This window comes from Microtus ochrogaster, unplaced genomic scaffold, assembly GCF_000317375.1.
Source record: "Microtus ochrogaster isolate Prairie Vole_2 unplaced genomic scaffold, MicOch1.0 UNK58, whole genome shotgun sequence".
NCBI classification, from domain to species: domain Eukaryota; kingdom Metazoa; phylum Chordata; class Mammalia; order Rodentia; family Cricetidae; genus Microtus; species Microtus ochrogaster.
This window is the reverse complement of record NW_004949156.1, coordinates 1,840,389-1,866,388: the sequence shown is the minus strand read 5'-3', so window position 1 is coordinate 1,866,388 and position 26,000 is coordinate 1,840,389. Positions and strand designations below refer to the sequence as shown.

The 26,000-nt window shown below is 38.5% G+C and overlaps 1 protein-coding gene and 1 pseudogene across 4 annotated transcripts in view; both read right to left on the bottom strand.

Moving 5' to 3' along the window:
• Positions 1-1,514: 1,514 nt before the first annotated feature.
• LOC101994647 lies at positions 1,515-2,255 on the bottom strand (annotated as a pseudogene).
• An 11,431-nt stretch (positions 2,256-13,686) lies between these two features.
• The window catches only part of Tab3 (TGF-beta activated kinase 1 (MAP3K7) binding protein 3), a 63,981-nt gene continuing 51,667 nt past the window's right edge, over positions 13,687-26,000 (bottom strand). For all 4 annotated transcript variants that reach the window (XM_005369736.3, XM_013354671.2, XM_026777351.1 and 1 more), the window contains 2 exons: positions 21,034-21,135; positions 13,687-17,778 (listed from right to left, as the gene is read on the bottom strand). In XM_005369736.3, coding sequence (XP_005369793.1) covers positions 17,630-17,778; positions 21,034-21,135 — 251 coding nt within the window. In that variant the 3' untranslated portion in view covers positions 13,687-17,629. The remainder of the gene's footprint in view (positions 17,779-21,033; positions 21,136-26,000) is intronic.

Below are 26,000 nucleotides of genomic sequence, written 5' to 3'. Positions count from 1 at the left end.
AGACAGACAGACAGACAGACAGAAACAGCTGTACAGAAAAACACAGAGAAGTGTGCAAGTACCATGACACAGACATGGAAATCAGAGACAACTTATGAAAGTTTATTCCATTTAAGCCTGGAATAGGAACTTATAAAGTTTATCTTAATGATTTTTTTTAAAATTTCATTTCTAACTTCCCTTTTATCTTTAATTTTGTTAATTCAGATCTTCTCTCTATGTATTTGCTTAGTTTGACTAAGAGTTTATCAACCTTGTCTTGTTCCTCTTTTTAGAGAATCAACTTTTATTTTTATTGATTCCTAACATTTGTTTATTTGTTGGTTGGCTTGTTTTGTTGTTGTCATTGTTGTCTGATTCCATTAATTTTTCTGCTTATCTTAATTAACTTTTTCCATCTACTTATTTGATTTGGGGTGCGTCTTTTTTCTCACTTTTCCAAAACCCTAAGAAGCACCGTTAGCTTGTTTATTTGACATTACTCTGTTTTTTAAAATTATGTTTTACTAATTTTATTCTATCATATATGTGTATATGTGTATACACTTTCATATATGTGTATAACCCATCCTGGTTACTGTAACCTCTACACTCTTTTTGATCTAGCTCTTACCCCTCATCTTTGAGTTTTTTAAATATAAAGACATTTACAACTATAAACTTTCCTAATAAAGCTGATTGCAATTATCCTATAGGTTTTTATGTTGCATTTTCATTTTAATTGGATTTATAGAATGATTTTTATTTTCTTGTTGATTTCTTCAAAGCTCCACTCATCAGTAGTGTGTTGTTCAATCTCCAGGAGTTTTTGTATATTCTGTATGTTCTGTTGCTAATGGTTTACAGTTTTTTCCACTATGGAGAGATAGAACATAAGAATTATTTAAATGTCCTTTATTTTTTAAGACTTTCTTTGTGTCCTAGTACACGATCTATTATTATTTTCTGTTATTATTTTTCTTTTTTCTTTTAAGAACTTTATCCTTCTTTTTATCCCCCAAGCCTACACATATTTTTAAATACATTGTAAATTATTTAGAAGCCTTTTTTTGTCTGAAACTATATTGTATCTCTCTTTTTCTGACCACATGAGTTTTTAATTTTCTAAGCGATATGGTTAGAATTAAAGCTGCGGCTTTGACGGCTGGATCCAGCCCATTCCTTAGCTTGATTTCTGAGAGTCTAGCTTCATGGCAGAGGTACTGACTGGAGCCATGTTTATTGCCACAACTCTATGGTGTTTCAAGGTCCTTGCCACCATCAAAAAACATGCAGTCAGCTTTTCGTCAACACAATTTAAGTGTTTCATGGAAGGACCTTATAAAAGAGCTGCAAGGTTTTGCAGCTAAAGTTGAGTCAGGAAGCCTATCTTTCTTTATTTCTTTTTTTTTGAATGAGTCATAAACAGCATTTATTATCTTAGTATATCATCCTGGTCTTGTTGCTTCTGCATTTATGTGGTTTTCCTTTGCCCTCCCTCCCATAGTCTGGCTACACAATGCATTCTTGAACTGTTAGCCCACAGCAACAATATATATGCTTAACACCATTGATTCAGCGTCAAGATTCTGCTTCACAATCCTTTCCCTCCAGAGAGTACAATGGTGTTGAAAGAATCCGTAGTACACAGGACCTACCAGGATGACTAGCTCCAGTAAGATGATAATGGAAAGCAGAAGCTTGTTGGTTGTCACTTTTCTGGACATTGAGCAGAGAATCTTTCAGCTTTTGCTCAAGTTTTCATTTCTATTCGTGGTACCTTCCAGCTGTTCTTATTGTTCCCCCAACTCTTCTATGATTTCTGTACCAAAGTGGTCAGTTTTGTGGAATTCTGATGAGAGTGGTCAATGCTTTGGATGGCCTGTTTCAGGCTTTTTGTGCCTTGTAGAAGCAATGCTCTTTGAGACTGTAGCCGATTCAAATGCTCATTCACTGTACTTCTTCACATTTCCTCAGCCTCCAGGTGTGCTTCTTACCTCATGATGGAGTTTAGCAAGGTCCTTATGGTAGTTTCCAATTTTAGACATCATAGGACTACGGAAAGTCAGGGGTGTGTACCATAGTTCTTTCATTTCTGTCAACGATTTATTTGTTTCCTGTTGCTTTTCATCAAAATCTCTGACCAGCTTCTTCTTCTTTTTGGTTCCTGTAGTCCCCAGCAGCCACTCAGGCACTCCTCGTAGGTCTTCCAGAAGGCCGTGGAAGATCTCGTACAGCTTTTTGTAATGGTTGGAGGAGGTGATGGAGGTGGCCATGGTGCAAGCTGCACATGAGTGTCAACCTCTGAGACTCTGAGTGCAGGGCCCACTCCCTCATCAGTGATCAGCTGCTTGGTCCTGAAACCATCATCACGATCCTGAGGATCAGAGTCCCTTGCCTAGAATTTGATTTAGGGAAATCTCAAGTCCTTTTGCTTTTTCCTGTTGCTCTAAAATTCTAGCTTCTTCCTTAAAATAACACCTACAATGCAACTAGAGTCCATTTTCTAGGACTGCTGAGATTAACTGAGGCTAGTCATGTGGCGTTGCTTTGTTACTGGAAACCCACGTTTTGACCAATTTCCTTACAAAGGATGAATGTAGTCCATAAGCTACAATTTATTGTTTAATTTCCTTTAGATCAGTCATATGTATGGGTTCCCATGAATATTCTTTGATAACCTCTGGGTACTTGGGGTCAGATACTCTTTCTGATGTTATTACCGGAAAGGCAGGCAAAACTCTGGGGAAGCTATCCCAGAGGTTTTTACATACTGATGAGGCTAAATTTTGTCTTTGTACTTTTTGTCCCTGGTCATCAAATTCAAATCCATTTACCACTGCCTTTTGTAAAGTCTGGATCTCCTCCTGTCCAGTGTTCTGTTCTAATGCCCTCATTGAGGATTCCAAGGTAAGGTATGAAGTCCATCCAGTAGAGATAATGTCTCATCCTTAAACATAATATTCATAGCATGCATATTAATTTCCTGGAGAGACACTCTATCAGTCAATTTGTTATATCCCTTGGACAGTCTGATTAATAAATTCAACAGTACGAATCCTCTCAAATAATGTTTCAGCACCCACTGTATCCTTCTCCAGAGAGCTGAATTTTCCTTTTAATAAATCACTATCAGTCTGTACCATTTCTGAAAGTACCTCCATTGACTGAGTTTTGTTAGTTAAATTGTTCATATCCTTTTTCAGAGTTCTGACCTCTTTTTTGAGAATCCTGGTATCAGTCTGTAAAGACTGTACCATTTCTGAAAGTGCCTCATTCATAGCCCTATTATCAAACCATAATTTTAAGAAAAAAATAATTGAGGACAAGACTAATCCCCAGAATCAAAAATAGTGATGTAGGAGAGAAATCATATAAGTCTTGTAAAACTCTCTACATGGTGTAAGTAAAGAGATTACTGAAACCTTGGATGGTTAGGTTGTCTGACATATTGCCCTTTTAAATTATAAACTTATAATCTATATTCAAATTATGGATCTTACCTATGGTTGAGTTTGAGCTGGAGTAGGTGCAATAACCATTACCTGCCAGTAGGTGTCATGGGCCACCTACAAAACAAACCCAGCATAGATTAATGGCTCACTTAGAGTCCTGTGGCTGGTCTGAATCTGATTTTGGAGTGAAATTCTGAAAGATATGCTCAGATTAAAAATAGTTATATTATAGAAATCACAGACTGTGTACTCCATGGTGGGCCCTGATTGGTCAGCAGCCGCACAAGCACAGGAATAACAATATAACAGAGGCACTTGGGAAAGCCTGTGTCCTGTCTGAGTTTCCGTGATGCGCTGTAGTGGGGCACAGGCACCAGGGAGGACGCACACGGACTTGAAGCTGCTCAGAGGTGTGTACTGAGAAAATAGAAAGAATGGTGGCCAATCTGTAGCAGGAAAGGCCATTGTGCGAGAATTCTATATCCAAATGAACTGCTGACTCTGCACACAGGCTGCAGCTGAAGCGGGCTGAGGGAGGACCCGCACCAAGCCAGGGACGCTCTGAGCCCGGCGGAGTGCAGTCAGAGTCAAGGGTTCTAAAACCAAACGGTTGGGTGCCAGATGAAGGCAGAAGTCACAAAGTAATGCCACATCAGTTCAGAATTATGAATAATAAAGGGTTATTTATTTAAGGAAAATTTACAGATCACTGTCCTAGACAACAGCCCTCTGCGTGAACAGGAACAGAGTGTTAGCATTTGACACTTTTTCCTTTCGGAACTGTAAATCCAACCCAGGATCTTGTGCATAATATGTAAGCACCTCATGTCTAAACTCTTTAAGATTCTCTATATACGAGATAGCATGTACTATATGTCATACAAAGTAGGATTTCCTTCTTATCACAGCTGAGTAATATTCCACTGTGTATGTATCTGTATTATAATATCTCTATATTTGTCCATTATTGGAGAGTTGATCAAAAATCTTTGCTACTGACAACAAGGATGTAGTACACATACAATTATAGATACTTAGAATTGTTTACTATAAAATTAAAGATTCATCTTCAATATTGTCATTAGTTCTTTGAGAATGTCATATGATGTGTTTTGATTGTATTCATCCCCTCCCTCAGCTCCTACCCGACCCACCCCCTTCCTTACCCACCCTAACTTTGTGTCCTATTTTTGTTTGTTAAATCCACCAAGTCCAAATTGTACCAATCATATTCCCAGTTAAGTGACCTTCAGCTGGAGAGTGGTTGTTCAACCAAGGGGGTACTTTCTCAGAGAAGATGGACTCTCCCTCTCTCTGCATCTATAAATTGACAATACTTCGTGCTTACCTCCCCTCTCCATGCTGGAATTTTGTCTTGCTTACACTTGAGCGAATCTTGTGTATGCTGTCACTGTGAGTTCTAACACTGCCTCTTGTAGTCATTCACCACTTACAGTTTCTCTGCAAACCCCCTTCCACAATGATCCCTGAGGCTTTCAAGGAAAGTATGCAAAACAGACCTTGCATTTTAGGCTGCACGTTCTGTACTCTTCTTCTATGTACCTTGGCCAGTTGTGAATCTCTGGTTAATCTGGTGTTCGTCACCACCCTCTGCAAATAGAAGTTTCTCTGATGAGGGTTAAGAAATGTGTTAGACCCAATGGTTTAGCTAGTAGTTGTTATATGTCAGTTCAACACTATGTTCATTTATCACACTAGTATTTCTACATAAGCATGTGTGTGTGTGTTTTTGTGTGTGTATGCGTGTGTGTGTGTTTGTGTGTGTATGTGTGTGTGTGTCTGTACTACTAATAAAGGAGAGACCAGACGGAGTAAGGGGTGTGTAGAAAGAGTTGGAGGGAAGGGATATGGGAGGGTTTGAGAAAGGAAAGAAAATGATGTAATTATATTTTAATAAAAAATGGACCACCATGGCAAATTCCCTCCCTCCCCCTTCCATTGAGTTTCCTTCAAGAGCTATTTTGATTTTGCAGATATTGGTCATTATATGATCAGCTTCTGGTGCCTTATTTTGTACATAATTGACACTGAGTTTCTGAAGGCTTACTGATTATTGACATGCACTATCATCTGCACAAAGAACAAATCATTATTTATTCTAGTGTTTGTAACAAGGCTTTTTTTTCTGTCCTAGAAAATCCAAGCCTTCAGCTCATTTTCTGAGTAGATGGACATTTCCTTTTCAGCACTAGATGGCGCCCTACGACCAAGTTCCCCTCCTATCAGCTGTCTTTGTGTTACTGTTGCAGCACTAGAGGAAGCAGCAAATCGAGGATTAATTCCAAATCTGCAGTCAGAGGGCTAGAAGGAGTACCTAACGTGGCTAGTCCGTCTCTGTCGGCCTACACCTCAGTGCAGGACAGGCCCAGATACCCCATCTGTAGCCCTTGGCCTATGCTCAGGCCTCATCTTGCTGGTAACAATCCCAGGCTTCTACATAGTACATTGTTGCCACCCTCGTCATCTGTGGCACTCCAAATGATTGTCCAAGTAATGGCTCTGGCAGTGATGCCTGCTAAAACAAGAGACCATTCTGCTACAATTACATATTTCTGCCTGGTCCACATACAGGTCACATGAACCTATGTTTGGGCTTAGCCTGTTGCTGGGACTCACTGCAGAAGACCTGTCTCTTGGCAAATTCCTGAGGTCACTGTTCTGCCTTATTTGGTAGAAGATTCTTATTCCCTGTTCTACTGCCTGATCTTGAGGAGAGGGTGGATGGTAAAAGGCCCTTGACTATGTAAGGACAATCCAGAGGATCCCAGAACCCAGTGGATGGTTTTGGATGCAGTTTCACACAGAAGGTCTGGTAATGGTTTTCCTGCCTGAGGGATGGACTTAATCCGTGCTCCTCCTCCAAACAGGAGACATCTCTCAGTACATGACACAGCTTGGAGTTGGGCAAAGGGTACCGGGGATGTCTTCGCTTTTTGTCTCCTTCACTAGGCTTTTCTTTTTCTTTTCTTTTTTCTTTTCTTTCTTTCTTTCTTTCTTTCTTTTTTTTTTTTTTTTTTGGATTTTCAAGACAGGGTTTCTCCGTAGCTTTTTGGTTCCTGTCCTGGAACTAGCTTTTGTAGTCCAGGCTGGCCTCGAACTCACAGAGATCCGCCTGCCTCTGCCTCCCGAGTGCTGGGATTAAAGGTGTGTGCCAAAACCGCCGGGCTTCACTAGGCTTTTCTTATTATAATATAAGAGAGTGGGTACTACACATTTTCTTAGCTCTGGGGATGATAGCTTGGTACTTTCAGCTGTGGACATGGGTTTTTATATGGGAAACCAGTTGCTGGAGCAGCTTACTCTGTCCTCTGGCACCTGCTCCAAGTTAGTTTTACTCCTTTTCCAATATAGGTACATTTTATTTCACAACTGTTTTAGCTGGCACTTCCGGTGCCATGTCGAATGGCAGTGGTGAAGGCACCCATCTTGTTTTAGTGATGTTACGGAGTGTGGACAAAAGGAAAGCCCTGCACATTGTTGGTAGGAATGTAAGTAGAGTCATGGCAGATTAAAAATATAACTACCATATCATCCTGCCATCTCACTACTAGGTATATATCCAAAGAAAATAGTTGGGAGAGTGAGGCAGAAGGATTGTGAGTCTGAAACCAGTGTGGCTACCTAGTAAGCCCCAAGCCAGCCCAGACACTTGTTTTATTCATGTGGCACTCCCCAGCCTGTGAAGATTCTTGAGTCTGGACACATTATACAGTGTTTGCTCACCATACAGTAGAGCTGTATTACTATCTCATAATTTGCAGTGATATCTTCTGCTGGGCATGTGTCTCTCAGAAGAGACACCACCTAAAGTTCTGAATTAGTTATTTGTGCCACATGTGGAGAGTTTCCTTTGTATGTAGAAATAGTGCAGTTGAACTCTCGGAGCTAACTCTGTGACATGGTGCTCTTGTTACTCCGTTTTCTGACAGTAGAAAATTCTCTTTGTTGTTTGCGATGATGTCTTTGTTATAAAATCTTCTTTGTAGAGTTGCCTGAATGAAATATTTTTTTTCTTTTACTCTGTGTTTGAATCAAGCATTCTTAAGAGCTCTGTAGGTTTGGGGGAGGGTAGTTTTATTTACTTTTAGTAGCTTTTACATTTGATGCCTTACAATAAAAAAGTGGGGCTTATATAATTCTGTTTCAGAAACTGAGTTGTTCTTTATTGCTTTGGGTAATCAATGGAAATTTTAAAAAATAATTGCTCCCTGAAAGCATACATACAAGCAACATTATACAGACTGAGTATGCATATACACATGTACACACTCACACAAATAGACATACGTATGTAACAAAAAGCAATGAGAAAAAGGCCATGAGTTTGAGAGAACAAGGAGGATAATACAGGAGAATTTCAATACAGGAAATAGAAGCGGGGAAATGATGAAATTATAATCAGAAGAAAAACTTAAAATAGTTATGAAATACAAAGCATGATGATTAACCAAAAATGTTCGTGATATTCACAATTTAGCCTATTTTTAATGTCAAAATCTGAGGGGTGGGTTTGAGTATTTTACAAGTTAGGAAGAGTTCTGGTGTCACTTTTGTTACCTAGGTTTGTGGAAAATGTTTATTCAGCCTTCATGCCCCCAGTTTTCTTAGATAGTCATGCATCCTCTTACAGAAGGGAATATAGTCTAAGAAATGTTTTGAAAATCTCATTATTGTAAGTGGGATAGAGAATACAAGCCCAAAGTCTGAGGCAATCAAGAAATGCATTAAATATTATGAATGAAGACACGGAGGGAGTAATACAGAATGCTACTTTCAACACATCTTTGTAAGTTGGAGAACTTGCAAAAATAATGATTCAAAATATAGCTTAGCAAATAGTTGATCAGTATCACAGGGCTTTATTAAGTGTGAACTGTAAGTAACTCCATGCATTAAACATTTTATAGGAGCAGTCCCACAGATTTTTTTACATTTCCTGTAACCACAAGCACGTGAAAAATGTATTGTGCTATGATAATGCCTATCACATCATAAAACAACAGCAATTTTTCTGCTATTCCATTATTTTATTAGACCACTGTCGTATATGCATTCTTTCATTGACTGAGTCCTTATTTGAGGATGGGTGTATATTTGAGTTTCTCTATTGTATGTTGCTTTGTTCCCTCTGGTACTCCTTATTAATTTCCTGTAATAGAATTGCCTACATGTCATGTGTGTAGGCCCATGCTTCTGTGTGTGTTTATGTGTGTGTGTGTTTATGTTGCACATGGATACCCATGGAGGACAGAGGTTGAAGTCAGGATACCTTCCTAATTGCTCTCCAGCTTAGTTTTTGAGGCAGTGTCTCTCATAGTGCCTGGTAACCATTTCAGTGAGTCTGTTTGGCTAGTAAGTCTCCTGGTATTTGCCTGTTTCTGTCTGCTAGAGATGGGGCTACAGTTGCGTACTGCCATACAAGTCTTCTTACATAGTAGTTAGGCATCCAAACTATGGCCCCACTTTACCCACTGAGCAATCTCCCCCATCCTACAATTTTGTTTCTTATATGTCGGCTCTTCATCTCTTTATCCATTCCCTCTGGTTTCTTCCTTGGTTCGCTTCTTTTGTACTTGCATTGTACAAGTTAGAAAAAAAAAATCACTTTTATTTTGATTTGAATGTAGCCTTTCCTGATCTGGCTTTTCCTTTTTTGAGAAATACAATACTGATTCAAGTTGTTTGGAATTATGATCTTTATAGAAAGTTTTGTTCTATAAACTTTTTGTCCCCCCCCCAACCCCCATTTGCTAACTTCACCAGTCTCTCCAAATGCTAAGAGTGCAGTTCAGTGGAAGAGTGCTTACCTAGCATGAAAGAAGAGCTGGGGTGCACACCCAGGACTGCATAAGTGGAGTGAGGTGAGCAGCGGTAGTGTCAGCATCGGGGAGTCTAAAGGAAGAGGCCGAAGTGTTCAAGGCCATCTTCGGTTCCATAGTAAGTTTGAGGACAGTGTGGTCTGCACGAGACGGTCTCATCGAAGAAAAGAATATTACAAATGCCACGTGGCTCACAGTGGTTGGAACCTTTACATTCTAACAAAACTGAAAATAGTGTTACCCTTTTTCGATAGTTCTGTTTTTTGGTTGCAAATTATTTGGTATCAAATATTACAATGCTTGGGAAATTCACTGTTTTGCTAAGCACCAAGTGGTTCCTTTTTTTTTTTTTTTCGTCTCTCAATAAGCCACAAAGATAGTGAGCGTTTTTACAATTTATTAGTTAAAACAACCCTCCCTGGAATACTCAGCCAGCCACACGTGTTTTCGACGTTCATGGTGGCAGTTTACAATTACCTGGTGCCTTATGGCCCTCAGCGAGTTGAGAACCAAGTCCCCCCCCCCTTCTTTTGTGAGCGCTGGTGCCAGATGAGCCAGAAAACAAACGCTGCAATCTACGTCTTGTCCAATTCTCAGGTCATTTCATTGGCTCGCTGCTCAGCCTTGGCTTGTTCATGAGCCCTATCTGACACAGGCACCTAATGTCCTCAATATAGCCCCATCTGCCTCCTGCCATTTCTCATCCCCTTAAGGTACTCTTCCCTATTTCCAACCAGAAAAAACGTTTTTATTCTAATAGGGAGTTTGGGGAGAAAAAGTGAAATCGTGATCTTGAAATCCATCTTTTTTGCCGTGGATGCTTCTTTGATTTGCTGTCAGATAGAGTATAAAGCAGTGTGCTGTTTGCTCCTCTTCCCCAATATCTTGAGTATTTATTTCCTGAATCATCCACAATCCCATCAGACTACAATACTACTACTACTGGTTTTTAAAAAAAACAAGCTGGGGGATGGCACTCAGAAATGGCTATAAATGTTAGGATGTTAGGAAGGCTTTTTTTTTTTTTTCAGAGACAGGTTCTTGGTATGCATAGGCTGACCTTGAAATCTTGGTTCTGCCTCAGCCTCCTGAGTGATGGCATTATAAGCATGATCTTCCATGGCCAGCTTAATATATATATATATATAATTATTAATATGATAGAGATGTGTATTAACCACACCATGCCTGCATACCAATATGGACAGCCATTTGAGTTGTGCTTTGAGGCAAGGTTTCTTGTTCTGTAGACAAGCCTGGTTACAAACTTAAGATCCTTTCCTGAGGGGCTGGAGAGATGGCTCAGAGGTTAAGAGCACTGACTGCTCTGCCTGAGGTCCTGAGTTCAATTCCCAGCAACCACATGGTGGCTCACAGCCATCTATAATGAGATCTGGTGCCCTCTTCCGGGATGCAGGTATGCATGTAGGCAGAACACTGTATACATAATAAATAAATTTTAAAAAAAAAGATCCTTTTCCCGCGTGCTGAGATAACAAGTTGAGATACCATGGCCAACCATCAGCTCTTTTCTTAAAATATTTTCATTAAATTTTTTGAGAATTTCATAAATATATTTTAGGTTTTTTTTTTTTACACACTACTGTTTTTATTAGAAAACTGAGACAAGGGAATGGAAAGTTTCTGAGAGTCACATAATTGAATCCTATATGGCAATTTGAAAAACTAGAGTATCTAAGTATATCTGTATGTATAAACTTCCTGATTAAAATGTTGATGGGAAAAATGAGTTGCATAAACATCATGAAGAATATCATTCACATGTTAAAATATAGAAAACTATGCAATATCATTTATTAATTCTATAACGTTTTTAGAAAGGAAATTCATCCAGGTCGTTCTGAACCATATCCAGTGTAAAAGACAGGTTTGTCAGGAAGCTTAGGACGCCTAAGCTCAGGTTCTTCACCTACCCAATGTCTTTCAAATCCCTGTCCTTGAAACTGAATTTTTAAATGTCATATTCTTTTTTATTAAATGACAGTCTCGCCATCTGTGTTGGCTCCAGACCCACCGGTAGTTGAGTAGTGCGTGGGGAGGAAGAGGAGCGGATTGACAAAAGAGATGGGAGGGAAGGGAGAGGTGGAGATGGGAAGACAGGGAGAGGAGGGAGCACAAGAGCAACCAGGAGGGAGACAAGAAGAAAGCATACATTCCATTAGTTCTTAGATTTTATGCAGGTATTCAACATCATGTGTGTTGGTGCTGAGGAGGGGGAAGGATAGTGAAGCTGCTTTTCAGTATTGTCATCAGATACACGCTTCACATTTGCCTGTATTCCTGTCTTTTCACATCCATCTTCCCACCTCTTTCCCAGCTTCATGCCACGCTCTCTCTCTCTCTCTCTCTCTCTCTCTCTCTCTCTCTCTCTCTCTCTCTCTCTCTCCACACACACACACACACACCATTTATGCGGCCCATATCCACACGGTTGGAGGATGGTTAACTTATAGAGACCATATACTTAAAAGAAAATTTACTCTCACTCCCCCTACCATTGAGCCCCAATAACTGGTCAGCTAAGGGTGGGAGCTTATGAGTCCCTCCCCACTCCGCACTGGGATGCTGACTGCACTGATCTTGTACAGGCAGCCGCAGTTGCTGAGTTCAGTGCGGCAGTCCTGTCACATTCAGAAGACACTTTCTCCCTGCCAAGGGGATAACATTACCTGAAAACTGCCTAGAAACCAGAGAGAAATGCACAACCAAGTTAAAAGAATATACTAACTTACAGAAGGTAGCAAGTAGCACACTCTGTTCCCAAATAACAAGTCAGGTCTACAAATTAGGCTTCATCACACCTGTTGAAATACGTATTTGCCAAGTTTACCTACCAATGTTCAGAAGGCAGGACAAGAGACACAGTGAGATTCTGAGAGTCTGAACCATGCAGAACTTTTATTCACGGGTTGGGTGTGTAGCTCAGCAATGGAATGCCTCTTTAGCATGTTCAAGATTTGGGGTCTTAAACTCATAGTGATCATCCTGCTTCAGTCTCCCTAAATGAGGTGTGATTCTCCATAACCAGTTTATTAGATATACTATCTTTGAAATATTCACCACAAAACATTACCTGGACAATGCCACACGAACAGGGGAGTCTAGTGGAGCTTTTGTTGGGAAACAAACTCTGTATAGCCCCCAACACAAAAACTGACCCTCCCCCCGACTATCTATCCCACAGCCTTCTGTATGGAAATTAAGCTGGTCAGAATCTCATTTTCTTTTTGGTGATGGTGTGGTGATGATGGTTATGTGTGTCCAACTATTGAGCTACATCCCTAGGTCCTGGGCAGTAGTTGAAGACAAATCACAATATGGGTAACACACTTCTCACAACATGTTAACATGAATGAGCACCACAGAAAACTATCAGTGCAGTTAACAAATACTTGAAATAACTCTTTCAGAATAAATCATTTAAAAGACAGCCTAAAATGTTGAAGATGGAAGAAAGTATTAACACACTTCCCTGGGGGTGCGTTTCACTATTCTAGCCCAAGCTGCCTTGAACTCACAATCCTCTTGCCTTAGCCTCTTTAGGGATGGCATACCATGTTCTCCCTATTCATAACCTGTAGGATTTCGTATAGCCTAACTAAATGGGAGTGTCCTTAGGAACACATTCTTAATAAATGGCTTCCAACAGGAGAGCAAGAACATGCAAATTCATTTATGTGTGTAAAAAGATATGAGCTATGTATTTCAAGTGTTCTGTTTATATTTTAATTTAGGAAAGCTTACTTTTAAGTCTGCTGCCTATTAGGGGAACTCAACATAGAATATCAGTATTTAAGATGCTGCGAGCACAATGTGCTTAAGTGTATTTACAAATACTGATACTGAAAATTTTCAAAATAATCCAAGAGTAATGACAAAGATAAATACTGCTTATATATAATTTTGGCAGGTGACCAATGAGTATGTGGGGTATCAGAGAACTGTTTATGTTTACAAATTTCTTATACCAGACATGCAGAAATTCCTAAAAAAAAGGTTATAATCCAGCTGTGGCAATTTCTCTGCAGGTGGAAAAATTCAGCAGATTTCAGGCAAATTTGTTAGGGCCTCGTGATTCTTTTACCTTTGAAAAACTAGTTATAAATGATACTTTAAAAAAGCAAACTACTCATTCTTCTGTAAATAATGTTGAATGGAATGAAGCATTTGAGTTTCTAACATTTCCCAAACTTTCTATAAAACCTATTTATCCGTGCTTTGACCAAACATTCAAGTCAGAGTTAATGGGTTCCTAATGATACTCACCGCAAGCCTAATGTGACTACATGCCCTAAAATATGGGAAATGTGCCAATTAGCTCTGCAATGCAGAAACACGAGTGTTTAGAATCATAACTAGTTCACAGAAAAGATGCAGAATGTAAAGCTTGTTTTTAGTTTATTAGTTTATTTTGCAGGAATCTTTGACTTTCTGAAGATGTACTGCTTGGAGGTACGATGCATGCATAGCCTTTTAATATGCCTTTGTACAAATTTTTCTCAAAATAATGTCCTTCACAGCATACTCAGAAATCTAAGAGACATGGTATGTACAAGATTTAATTAACTTCTTGCTGCTTTAATGAAGAAAATGATCAATTCTTTTACAGTAGGGAAAGAAACATGGACAATGAATGTTGTTATACATAAGAACTCAGAACTATTATTCAGTCTCAAAGCAAACTGTTCATGGCTTTACAAACTAAAATTGACTCATTCTGTTATCTCTGAATGCTCAAGCCATGCACAATTCTACTTGAATTAAATATTTGGGGATGCAAATAATACAGAAACAAATCTGGTGAATGTAAAACATCATCAGAATTAACTTTCACAAGAGGGAAATACTGTTAATTCTTTCAAAAAAGATACAGTAGTGGTGCAACACAGACAGTGCTCAATTCTGAGTTTTAAAAGAAACATTTCAATTGTCACTTCCTTTTCTCTAGATACACAGACACACACTGCAACATGGATTCATTCAAGGTCTAACAATGGTACAATATTAAAAGAATTCAATTTGTAATCTTAAAGGGACATCTTCACATTTCAGGATACATCACTGATATTTCTAAAAGACAGTTCTATGCCTCATATTCTTTCTCTTCATACTGTCAGAAATACATAAACATTACTTTTTTTTAAAAGACTATATAAAATTGAGTTGTCACAGAGAGTTGGATATAAATCCTTAGATAAGTGTGACAAACCAATGACAAAATTTAAGGAAACATTGATTTCTTTTATAATTAGAAAGTACTAAAATTGAGACCAGCTCCTTAAAAATTAAACTGCATATCACACTTCCCATTTCTTCCTGGGAAATAAACAAGTTAGCAACACTTTCCTCCACCATTATTAATCTGCTCTAAAACTACATATTTATACAACACATTTCTTTTGTTTCTTTAATATCCCTTGCCTCTGCTTTCTTCCAAACTAGATCAGTATCAATCCAAAACATTTCACAATGCTTAGAGGTTTCTGGCTCTTCTATTTTCACTTTAAACCTGAAGAACTCCAAAATTTACGGGGGCAATATTCTTTTAACACAATGGCAAACGTACTTTCTAAAAACCCAGTTTACAAAACCAGTGAAATAATGTAAAATGTAGAGTCAGGGTGGTGTTACTAGATACATTAAACTAGTATTTTACGAAAGCGAGCCTCGTACAAGAAAGAGGAGTGCAGCAACTGATCCACAGGGCACGGACACTTCCGCAGCCAGGTACCACCCCAAGTTCTACCTTAGCACTATATTCCACCCACTTACGCATACCAATCTGACCAGGAGAACATTCTGGAAAAAAAAGCACCAAGAAGGTTTAATGAATTCTTAATCAACCTGGTCATAGGTAAGGAGCAGTCCATACATGGAGCACAGTTAAATGTTTCAAAATAATCAGTGTCGTTATTTTGCTCAGTTTTAGGTACTGAATGCAGTCAATGTGGACATATGAATCTTGCGAACAACTAAAACATGTACAAAACTTCCTTAAAGTCCTTCTGACGTCTCATAGCCACCTTCTACACCAAGCAAATCAAATGTTGACTCATTTTTTTTTCTATCAGGTGAAAGAAATGATTGACTAGATAGATCATCAAAGGACTGAAACCATGCATCTACTACTGTATGTTAACAGCTTAATGGCCTTGATGTATTTTCATGCAATAGTTTAAATATCATCTACATGGTTTTAATAAAGCATCAGACTTTTCACACATGCTACTTTCATTTTCAACTAACAAGTGCCACACTAACTGTTGGTATTTCAGCATCTCACTATGAATACTGGTACATCTTTTAGGAAGAAGACCAAGTAGTATATATGTTCCCCTTAACTTGTGTGGTAACAGAAGTGGAGTTGTCCATCACTAAGGGAGACAAGAAGCCATACAACGGCAAGGGCACCTTACAGAACAGTAGGACTGCTAGACTGGAATTGGGGATTGACAAGAGACCCATGTTACAAGCCCTTTCACCCTTTCCTAGTCCATGATTTTGAGCCTGTCTGCTTTTCCACCATTATTATTTTCACAGTTTGCCACAGTTGCATGAGAGATACTTACTAGTAATTATATAATCATGCTCTTTGTGAGACAAATGGATGTATTTTGGGGCATTCTCCACATATAAAGGCTATATGCAGTGTGTAAAATTATGGTTCTAATAGAAAACTACAATGAGTTATGCCTTTGGTTTCATTACGCTGTTGAGTGCAGCTTATTTTTCCAGGTCTGCCAGAGACTAATGCTAAATTAGTGACAGTACAAAGTGACTGTGTATACAGGAGGGGGTGGCGGACCTGGTATTTCCTCAGGTAAAATTCTTCAGGACGGAGAACTACCAACTTTATTGCTGTCTATGTTCACCAAAATGGGGAGATTCTAAAATTCAATTCTCAGCCAAGAAGGAAATTTAAGGCAGAGAACTTATTTAAATATAATATTATTAATTTTCTCATGATACATCAAGGCAAGTGGCCTTACTTATTATCTTCTTCAGTGTATCTACATCTGCGTTCTGTCTCCTAAGTAGTGCTTTAGTATTCCACAAACTATCAGAATTCAGTATGATCTAGCCGTTCGGCTTTTAAAAAAAATGGTCAAAGCCCCCTGAATACAGCATTCTTTGATAGTATCTTTTCTTTTTCTTTTCAAACCTAGAGCACCTTGTGTTTGCTAGGCTAGTGCACATCCACTTAGCTGCAGCCCCAGCCCAATCATATTTTGTGAGTAGCCTTCCCTTATGACACAAATAATGCAACTTTTATGATGTTGTCCAACTTCAATTTTTCTCTCACTGGCTGGTTAACACATGTGCAAATAAATAGCTCATAGTGATTTTTCAGCTAAATTAGATAAGGTACAAAGTATGTTTGCGCTGTAAACATCATGTATTCATCACAAACTAGAAGTGGGGGACCCTATATACTGCAAGCATTTAGGAACCACAGCTGAGCTCAGGATTTCCAAATGGTTTTGGAATGGACTTGCATTTGGCATACATTCACCGTGCTACTGGCAAAGCATGGTTTTTTGAGAATGTCATTTTCTAAAACCATACTTCATTACTTTTAAAACCAGTAACCTAAGAAAAGTATACAGTAACTCACATGGCACAAGTATGTCTTAGTTACCAGTGTCGATGCAGCTTGATGACCCATTGTTCAAGCAAAAGAGATTTTACTACCTCTGATTGTACGTCCTCACAAAGGGCACGATATGCCTAATTCCTGACTACTACAAATCACATTTTGAAGTATCCTGTTTGCGTATAAATGTGTGTTTGAAATTACCCCTGAAAAAAGCAGCAATTACAAATAAAGTCATTATTTTGCAAAAAGAAAATAAAGCATATCCCGGGTGCTTTTTCCTGTCCATCTCTTCACAGGAAGCAGCAGGAAGAGGCACAGGGAGCCTTGGTTTCCAGAGAGCTGTGACCAAGTAAGTCTGCTCTGGAATTCACAGTTTGTCTGCATAAACTGTAACATGTCCTACCATAATTCAAAGTTCACCTTTAGAAAGAAAGAGCCATTCAGCAGTAACTTTAACAATTGCAATTCCACAGAAGCCCTTAATTTCTCTGTGTACATTCTTTCAGGACTGAATCCTTTCCCGGTTTCAAGTATCTCCTTCTACCTCTCACTCTCTAAGGAGTTAAGAAAGGAAAAAAGAAAGACCTCCCCAGTTTTCCTTTTTGTGAGCCCAGTAGCTACAGTATCCATTCCTCCTCCTCCCCCTGTGCAACCAAGAAATGAAAAGGCTGGGCAGATGAACACCATCCTGAGGCTTCTCTTCCAGTGAAGTGCTCAAAGTTTCAGTTCTTCTCAACTCAAGTGTACCGCGGCATCTCACACTGCTCACAGCGATTCAGGGCCGGGTGGTTGAGAAAGGTACAGCTGTCACAATTCCATGGAGCCCCTTCATAATCCTCATCTCGGGGTTGCGTCCGAGGACTCTGTTTGCAGCCACTTATATGTTCTGAGGAAAGGGGATTCAAGAGAAATGGAGCTAGATCAAATTGTTTACCCAAGCATTACCCAAACTGACCAAAACTGAAATAACAAACTACCACAGAAACAAAGGGAAGAACTTTCTACCTGACCCAGTATATACGCTAATTAGTAACCATACTATTGGAAAAACGTAACTGCACAGAAGCTGGATGATACAGGTTCCACTTTGTTCTAAACACACTCATTTTTGTGATCTAAGACAAGGATATGGAGAAGCCCAGAACAGACACCCTTTCTAGTTTGTTACCCATTAATTAAGCTGTGTTCCAACTGAACGAAAAAACCATGAGAACCATTCGACAGCATATTCAGTAAATTCTGTATTCTCTGTGACTTTCCTGTCTGCAAGTACTGCCATAGTATAGTAAATGGCTGACAAAATAGATACTTTATCCCATGAGACACTTGGTTCCAGGAATGTACATGTGTTTTATACCAATGCTTCATCACTAGCTAATAAAATTCCTAACACAGTTGTTTCCAGAATAGTGAAGAGAACAAGACTTAACAGCGATTTATAAAACTAAAATTCATTCTATAGACATGATTTTTTTTTTGGATTTTTTGAGACCTGCCCTGGAACCCACAGAGATCAGCCTGTCTCTGCCTTCTGAGTGCCAGAATTAAAGGTGTGCACCACAACCACCCGGCTACCATGATTCTTTTGTTCTCAGAATTGTTCCTCTTTGCCAAAAGGTTATTCATGTTTTCTTGAAAAGTATCTACACCTGGCAATATCGAATGTAAACAACTTTAGATTGATTTTTCAGGATTTCATAAAAACTTGAAACTTGTATTCTTTTTAAGTCTTAATTTCTCTGGCCTTAGACTCAAAAGGGCTGTGCTTCTAGAGTTCATTTGGCAATTCTGCCTTGTTGGAAGAATCCCTATTGAGAAGGAGGGTTACTGGATAGAAAGCCACAGAGCTGATGGATTAGCCCTAGGAGGTGATGGCAAGGTAAGGAGGCTCAGAGAACCCACCCAGAGAACACTGGAAACCATTCCTATTAAGTGGCAATACTTATTAATTAAGTGGTAATACTTAATATCCATTTAGAAAGGTTGGGAAATGGAGACTTGGTCAGGCTTTGGCAGTTGTTTTGGGCTAAGCCTATTTCTGACTGAAAACCAACTAGGTAACTTCCAGTTTATCAAATTACCTATCTTTTGTGACTCCATGAGGTTAAATAAACAGGTTTAAACCCTAAACTTTGTCCTATGAGGAGTCTCTAAGCTTTTCTCAGAAAAGTGATCTTTTGTTAGAATAAATTCACTGGGATCTTCAACATATTCCTGTGACCACAAACAGTTTTTTGGGATGTTTCAGTGCCACCTTTAGCTATGAATAAGTCACTTCCATAGAGTTGTTTATAGACAGGCTCTAAAATTCCCAATTTTACCCTTAGGACAAGTGATACTGTAATACCACAAATGTCATGGAGTGAAAAAGGCTAACAACTTAAATCCTTAGTTGTTATACTCTTTTTATACTATTCCTAAACGTAGCCTTTGAAACCACCTTTCAAACCTATGTACACAAAGAAAAGGCCTCCTTGAACCTCGTAAAGTCAGTCTCTTTTACCTGTTCAGTGTCACGCTGACTTCACTGAAATCATGAATCACTATGAGGTAACTGACCAATACATTTGTTTTTAGTGCTAAGAAAGTATACAACTCATTTAAAATAGAAATAGTATTCTAGAATGCTTAATTTGATTTACATGAACAATCAATCACCTTTATGGCATATTTAGAAGCAGTTTGTAGACTACCTTGTAGAAAATATTTATTAAAAAATAATTTATGCACAAGTGAGAACTAAAGAGTGATGGAGGAAGGTCATTGGCTAATAAAGAAACTGCCTTGGCCCATTTTATTGGTTAGAACATAGGTGGGTGGAGTAAACAGAACAGAATGCTGGAAGGAAGAGGAAGTGAGCTCAGACTCGACAGCTCTGCTCTCTGGAGCAGAGGCCATGCTCCCTTCTCCTGGGCAGACACACGCGATGAAGCAAGCCGCCAGGTCAGACATGCTGAATCTTTCCTGGTAAGACCAGTGCTCCACAGTTTATTAGAGATGGGTTGATCGGGATATCAGAATTAGCCAGTAAGGGCTAGAGCTAATGGGTCAAGCAGTGTTTAAAAGAATACAGTTTGTGTGTTGTTATTTCGGGGCATAAGCTAGCCAGGCGACCAGGAGCTGGGGTGGCAGGAACACAGCCCGCAGCTCCTATTACAACAAAAGAGGACAGCAGGGAACATGATAAAAGGACACAAATGAAAGCATTTTGTACAACATACACTAAAAACTGTATAAAGAGCTGAAGTAGGTTTTGAATTATATAATTCATATTTTCATAAAAATGAAAGGCCTCACAAACATTTTATTATTGCTTGTATAGTATTTATACTAAGAAGACAAATTGCTCAAAAGCATGCAATTAAAATAGTACACAGAAGTCAGGCAGTGGTGGCACACACCTTTAATTCCAGCACTCGGAAGGCAGAGGCAGGGGGATCTCTGTGAGTTTGAGGCCAGCCTGATCTACATGAGCTAGCTCCCAGAAAAGCCAGGGCTGTTACACTGAAAAACCCTGTTTCAAGAAACCAAAAAAAAAGTAAATAGAAAGTGTTTCAATGATAAATTAAAAAAGCTTCTTTTTCTGAAATATCTTTATGATAAAGGAAAAAAACTCAACAAGTACTTTCATTCATTCATCTTGTTTCTTATGACGTTACCTTTTCATTTGCAAATTAAAGGTGATTTGGCATATATCTTATGGAATATGTAAGTAAGTATTCCAATACAAACATATACTACTCTTTTTAGAGACCTGCTTTCAATGGCATGAAAGCATATGAAGCTGAAGAAGCATTAGACATTTGTGTGAGAATCTTACCACATCCAGAACTTGCAACTCATCTGAAAATGATTTTGTCTTGCTTTCTATATACTATTGCTAGAGAACTGGCCTGTCCAAAAAGGTGTCCATATGTGGCTACTGAACATGTGTAATGTGGCCAGTACAAATTGAGATGTACATATAAAGCATGCATAATAAAAAGTATCTTTTAAAACCATTGTTAGCAAACACCAGGGATCTACTATAACATTTAATATTATGCATTTGGACTTTAATTTTCGAAGATTAAAACTAAAGGCATGTTGTAGTTACGATAATTTTTATAGGTTAACATACTCCAGAGACATGGGTACAAACCATCTGTAGCTGCTGCTTGGGATTCATGGACATCTGCCTGTACTTTGGAAGTCACACTAATTCTTCGGGCTTTTCTCTCAATTGTGCAGAGGTCTGAGGAGTCTGCATAAGAAAAAGCAAAGGTACTGAGCGGGGAGGAAATAATTCTTCAGCAAGAGTAAATGGGTTCATAATGACTGCTCCTGCTTCCCATTCAGCTGAGGGGATTTTCCTTTCCTATTGCTTCACATTACCTTTCAATTGCGTCTGAGGTTAAATGCTAAATATAACACTTCTTTATGAGCTATGCAGGACACCGGTCCCAAATAATAAGTCATAATGGAAACAATGTAGTTAAAGACTCAGTGAGAGCAACTAAATGGAAACATGAAAAGCAAATTATACTTTAGTGATCCTTTGATTAAACCATTCAGTAAAAAAGTATTGAATAAAAACAAACTATGCATACAAGGCATAACTATGCCTGAGTTATATGGGAATCTGTCTCAAAAGATCAAAAAAAATGACAATGGTGATGGTGGTGGTAGTACATTCTTGTAATCCCAGCATTTAGGAGGCAAAGACCAGACTGGAATACATAGAAAATACTACTTCTTGGAAAATGGAAGCAACTCAAAGTAATACTATATAGTGACAAACATCGGCTCCCAACTCATTTCAGGCATTTCAATTTTATGTTAGAATGATCATCCTCTATGTTATGAATTTACAGGTTATTAGTAAGCAACCCTTGCATTAAAAATGACAACTAGCACACTATATATTATTTGCCTTTAAGAGCAAATGAAAGACCTTGCATTTTCTAATCACTCCTGATCCCATATGCAATCCCTCAGTACTGCTTCAGAATTCTAAGAATGGTACTTATGTACTAAAAGCTGGAACTCTATTAGCAGAGTAAAATAGTAAATGTTTCCTAAGGCTGCAAAGAAAACAGTGAGCTGTGTTCAATTTGGAAAGCCCTTTTACAACATCACATGCCTTCATCTTACCGACTCACACAAACATCCTGGAAAATGCAGAGGCCAGTATCTGAGCAGTATACAGATTAGATCTGAAAGCCACTGGCTCAGGTCCTATGACACCCATGCTACTCATTATTATTATTATATTATTTTTTTGCAATGAGGGTAAAGGGAGATTTGCTGAGTTACCTGAAGACCTGTGTCACTTAACGGCAGATGCCAATCCAAAAAGGTTTCTGTTGGCCCTTTTCTTCTGCCCCTTAATTCTCTAGCACCATCATTACAGACGTAATCTTAAAGAGTCTACTTAGAATGCCAACATATATCTAATTATTAGCAGTTTAGTATTTTGCTTTTAATTGAATGGTACTACAAGCCAACCTATACTAACTTTAGAAGTACCTTTAGAGAAATGATGTTGGTGTGGCGTTGCACATCTATAAACCTAATAGCTAGCATATAGTTTATAAGACCATCTTCAAAAGGAAAAAAACAGTGATTCACAAAAAAAAAACTGACTCCATTTCAAAAACTGAAAAGTTTTTCATAAATCTGTGATTAAAAGCTTAAAATCATCTGGCAAATAATAGTAACATTTTATACTCTCACCACCATATCTCAACTAAATTTTTTAAATAGAAATTTATTCATAAGGATAGAGAGGACTTTACATGTAGAGTATAAATCCCTTGGGATAGAAGTTATATTTTTGCAGGATCACACGTGTGTGTATGCATGTGTTTGTTTATGTAACAATTGGGTATTTTATAAACATTTAAGAAACTGCTAAAAATAAAACCCATTCCAACCATAAAAGTTATCCAACAGAGCTAATAAATTTCACTTGCACTAAATGAGCCATGGAGAAGAGCCCTTTACATGTATTTGTAATCTTTTCTTTTGTAGGAATGGTTATATAACATCTTTTTTGGAATCAGGTTCTGCTATATTCATCTGAAAAGACGAAATCTGCCCAGTAGTGATGATACTCAGCACTTAGGAGACAGAGGCAGATAGATCTATAGATCTGGTTCTATAAATCTATAGAGCCAGTTCCAGGATAGCCAGGGCTATACAAAGAAACCGTCTCAGAAAACAAACAACAACAAAAAAGACAAAACCCAACAATGAACTCTAGGATATATCGGGTTTGGATAGAATGTGGTGATAAGTTCATCAATTTTAACAAATACACTACTTTTCTGGAGAATGTAATGTTGCTAACAGGGTTGGGGTGCAATTCATGTTGAAGGTTTAGCAAACAACAAGAAAGCAGTCTTTCCTTTTCTTATCTTTTAAAAAATTATGTTTAACATTGTTTTTTACCCCTTTTAAATGTTTGAAAGAATTCACTCACTAGCAAACTGTGGTTCTAAAATTATGTTTGTGCAGCAAATTTTTAAATAATGGATCCAGTTTTACTTAATATGTATATAATTATTAACATTTTCTATTTTACCTGTTAATTTTGAAAATTGGGCCTTTTATAGTTTATCTAGGTTGCAGAGTTTATTGGACTGAAGATATTAATCACATTTTCTCATTACCATTTTTAATGGCTAACCCTTTTTATATTTCTAATTGTGGTATCTTGCATTTATTCTTTTTGTAGCTCAGTCTACCTTGAAGTTTACTGATTTTTTTTCTCTATTTCATCTGTTATAAAATTCCACCATCAAAAACAAACATCAAATTTCCTTCAAAGTACTTAACAATTGGGTGCCAAAGAGGTTCAGTTCTAAGGATCTTCTTAGTACACCTGACACCCTGACCGCATCCCTTATTGTTTGCTAGGACGTGCCTGTGCCATAGAGAGATTTCCTGTTTCAGCAACAGCACGTCATTTCAAAACGCAGCTTCCTGGGGCTTTAAAGCATTTCAATGGCTTTTATGGGACTGGATGTTTGTGTTCCCATTTGGGATTGGAAAGAAAGTACTCTGAGACCATGCCTGCACTCCCCGCCTGGGCAGACGGCAGAATCAGAAGACTTGGTCAGGCAGGAGAGCATGGTGGATTTCTGCTGCCATACAGAGATGTTTCCAGGCTGTGCAGTGCTCTGCGTGTCAGATTTGGCTGTAACTTGGATGAAAAGAGATTCTTTGCGGCATACTCAGTCTCAGAGTTAAAATGCTGAGTGTGGCTCCTACCTGGCGGCCCCAGAGCTAGTAGAAAATGGTAAATCCTCCATTTTGAAATCGGAGAGAAAGCAGGGCAATGGTGGCACACGCCTTTAATCCCAGCACTCGGGAGGCAGAGGCAGGCGGATCTCTGTGAGTTCGAGACCAGCTTGGTCTACAGAGCTAGTTCCAGGACAGGCTCCAAAGCCACAGAGAAACCCTGTCTCGAAAAACCAAAAAAAAAAAAAAAAAAGAAATTGGAGAGAGGTGGAGCCAACATCCAGAGCAGCCTGCTGCTCTATAGCTCAGAGGCACTCTGCTCCACCACGCTGAACTGTGCTGACCTCAGGCAGGAACTACTGTAATTATCATAATAATAGTGCAGTTAAGGTTTAGACTGGGCAGGAAATAGGCAGTACCATACTACCTCTACATGGAGCAAAGTAAGTTTTTAAGAAGTGCTTAGCATCCAAACAGCCTAGGCTCCCACAAAGCCACAGAAATAAAAAAAAATGCTTAGCATTTTAAGAAGTGCTCCTGGATATTAAGGAATTATAGATTCACAATAGGACAGATTCAGACATAAAAGACCTCTGAATTTAATAAAAATAAATAAATAAAAAAAAAAGACCTCTGAATGGGTCACAGTGTTGGATGAATGTACGTAAGCTTGGGAGAGAGAAGAAAAAGAATATAGAGAATAAAATTAATGCTTTAAAAAAGGGTAAAGTCTTTAAAGAGACAGAGTACAGATAATTATAGATTAAAAGAAATAAAAATAAGCCATGTAAAAATGGAAAATTCACAGAGAGTCTAGATTATGTACAATGTGTTTTCTTTAAAACTTTTGACTGTGAAGGAGCTAAGTACAGAGAGACATTTCATTATATGGGCTACAAAGCTAAACCAGAATGGATATCATAAGGTTATGACTTCAGAATTTGGGTCTAAGGATATGATGCTTTGGAGAGGATCTTCTTTTGTTTTCACAGAAGATAAGACCCTGTGGATTGCTTTTATCCCATGGTATAATAGACCACGCTCTCCTGAAAGGTTGCTGTGAATACCCTCAAAAAATTACTTCACTCAACTGCCAACTGAAATGAACCTGGCACACAGGTTACACCATGAAAGATCTGATTAACAGCGCCCCCATTCAGCATGAAGCAGTTTGGAGAGGAAAAACTGTGTCCATATTTCCAAATATTGTTTATAAATGTTCTTTTACATTTAAAGGGGGATATGATATAGATAATTTGCATTGGTATGGATTTTAAGGTCAATTTTGTTATACGTATATGTATTTCTGATCTTGATTAAGGTATTGTGATTATGTAGTTCATTTAAAAATGTAATGTATAATTAGGAAATACAGGTTGTTAATGGATAATCATCGATAATAGTCAAGCTTGTAGTCATGTTAGTTAGATTTTCTGGATATATAGAGATATATTTCAGTTAGATAGACATTCTTCATATCTTTCAAAGACTACAGAATATGGCATTTAATGTTTTAATAATTTAGGGCTTTTCATGACAATGAGACACGTCTGCTCCTGGCAGTACCAATCTACTTCAAGAGGAAGATGGGCATTGAAGAGGCTCCTTATGGAGTTGTTTAGCCACTTGGGCAAGAAACTGCTCTTGCCTGGACTGTTACATAAACTGGACACAAAGAACGCATAGAAAGAGGACTGCTAAACTTGCCTAAAGGTGAGATGGTCTTTCAGGGTTCCTGACTCATGAAAGAGTTTGCGAGACATTTTGCAGGACACAGAAAAAAGTGACTGAACTATCTTTGCGTTTTCTTGCTTCATGGAAAAGTCTGCTGGATACTATGGGCCTGTAGGCCGAAGATGGATGCCCCAACGGTACAGAGGAACT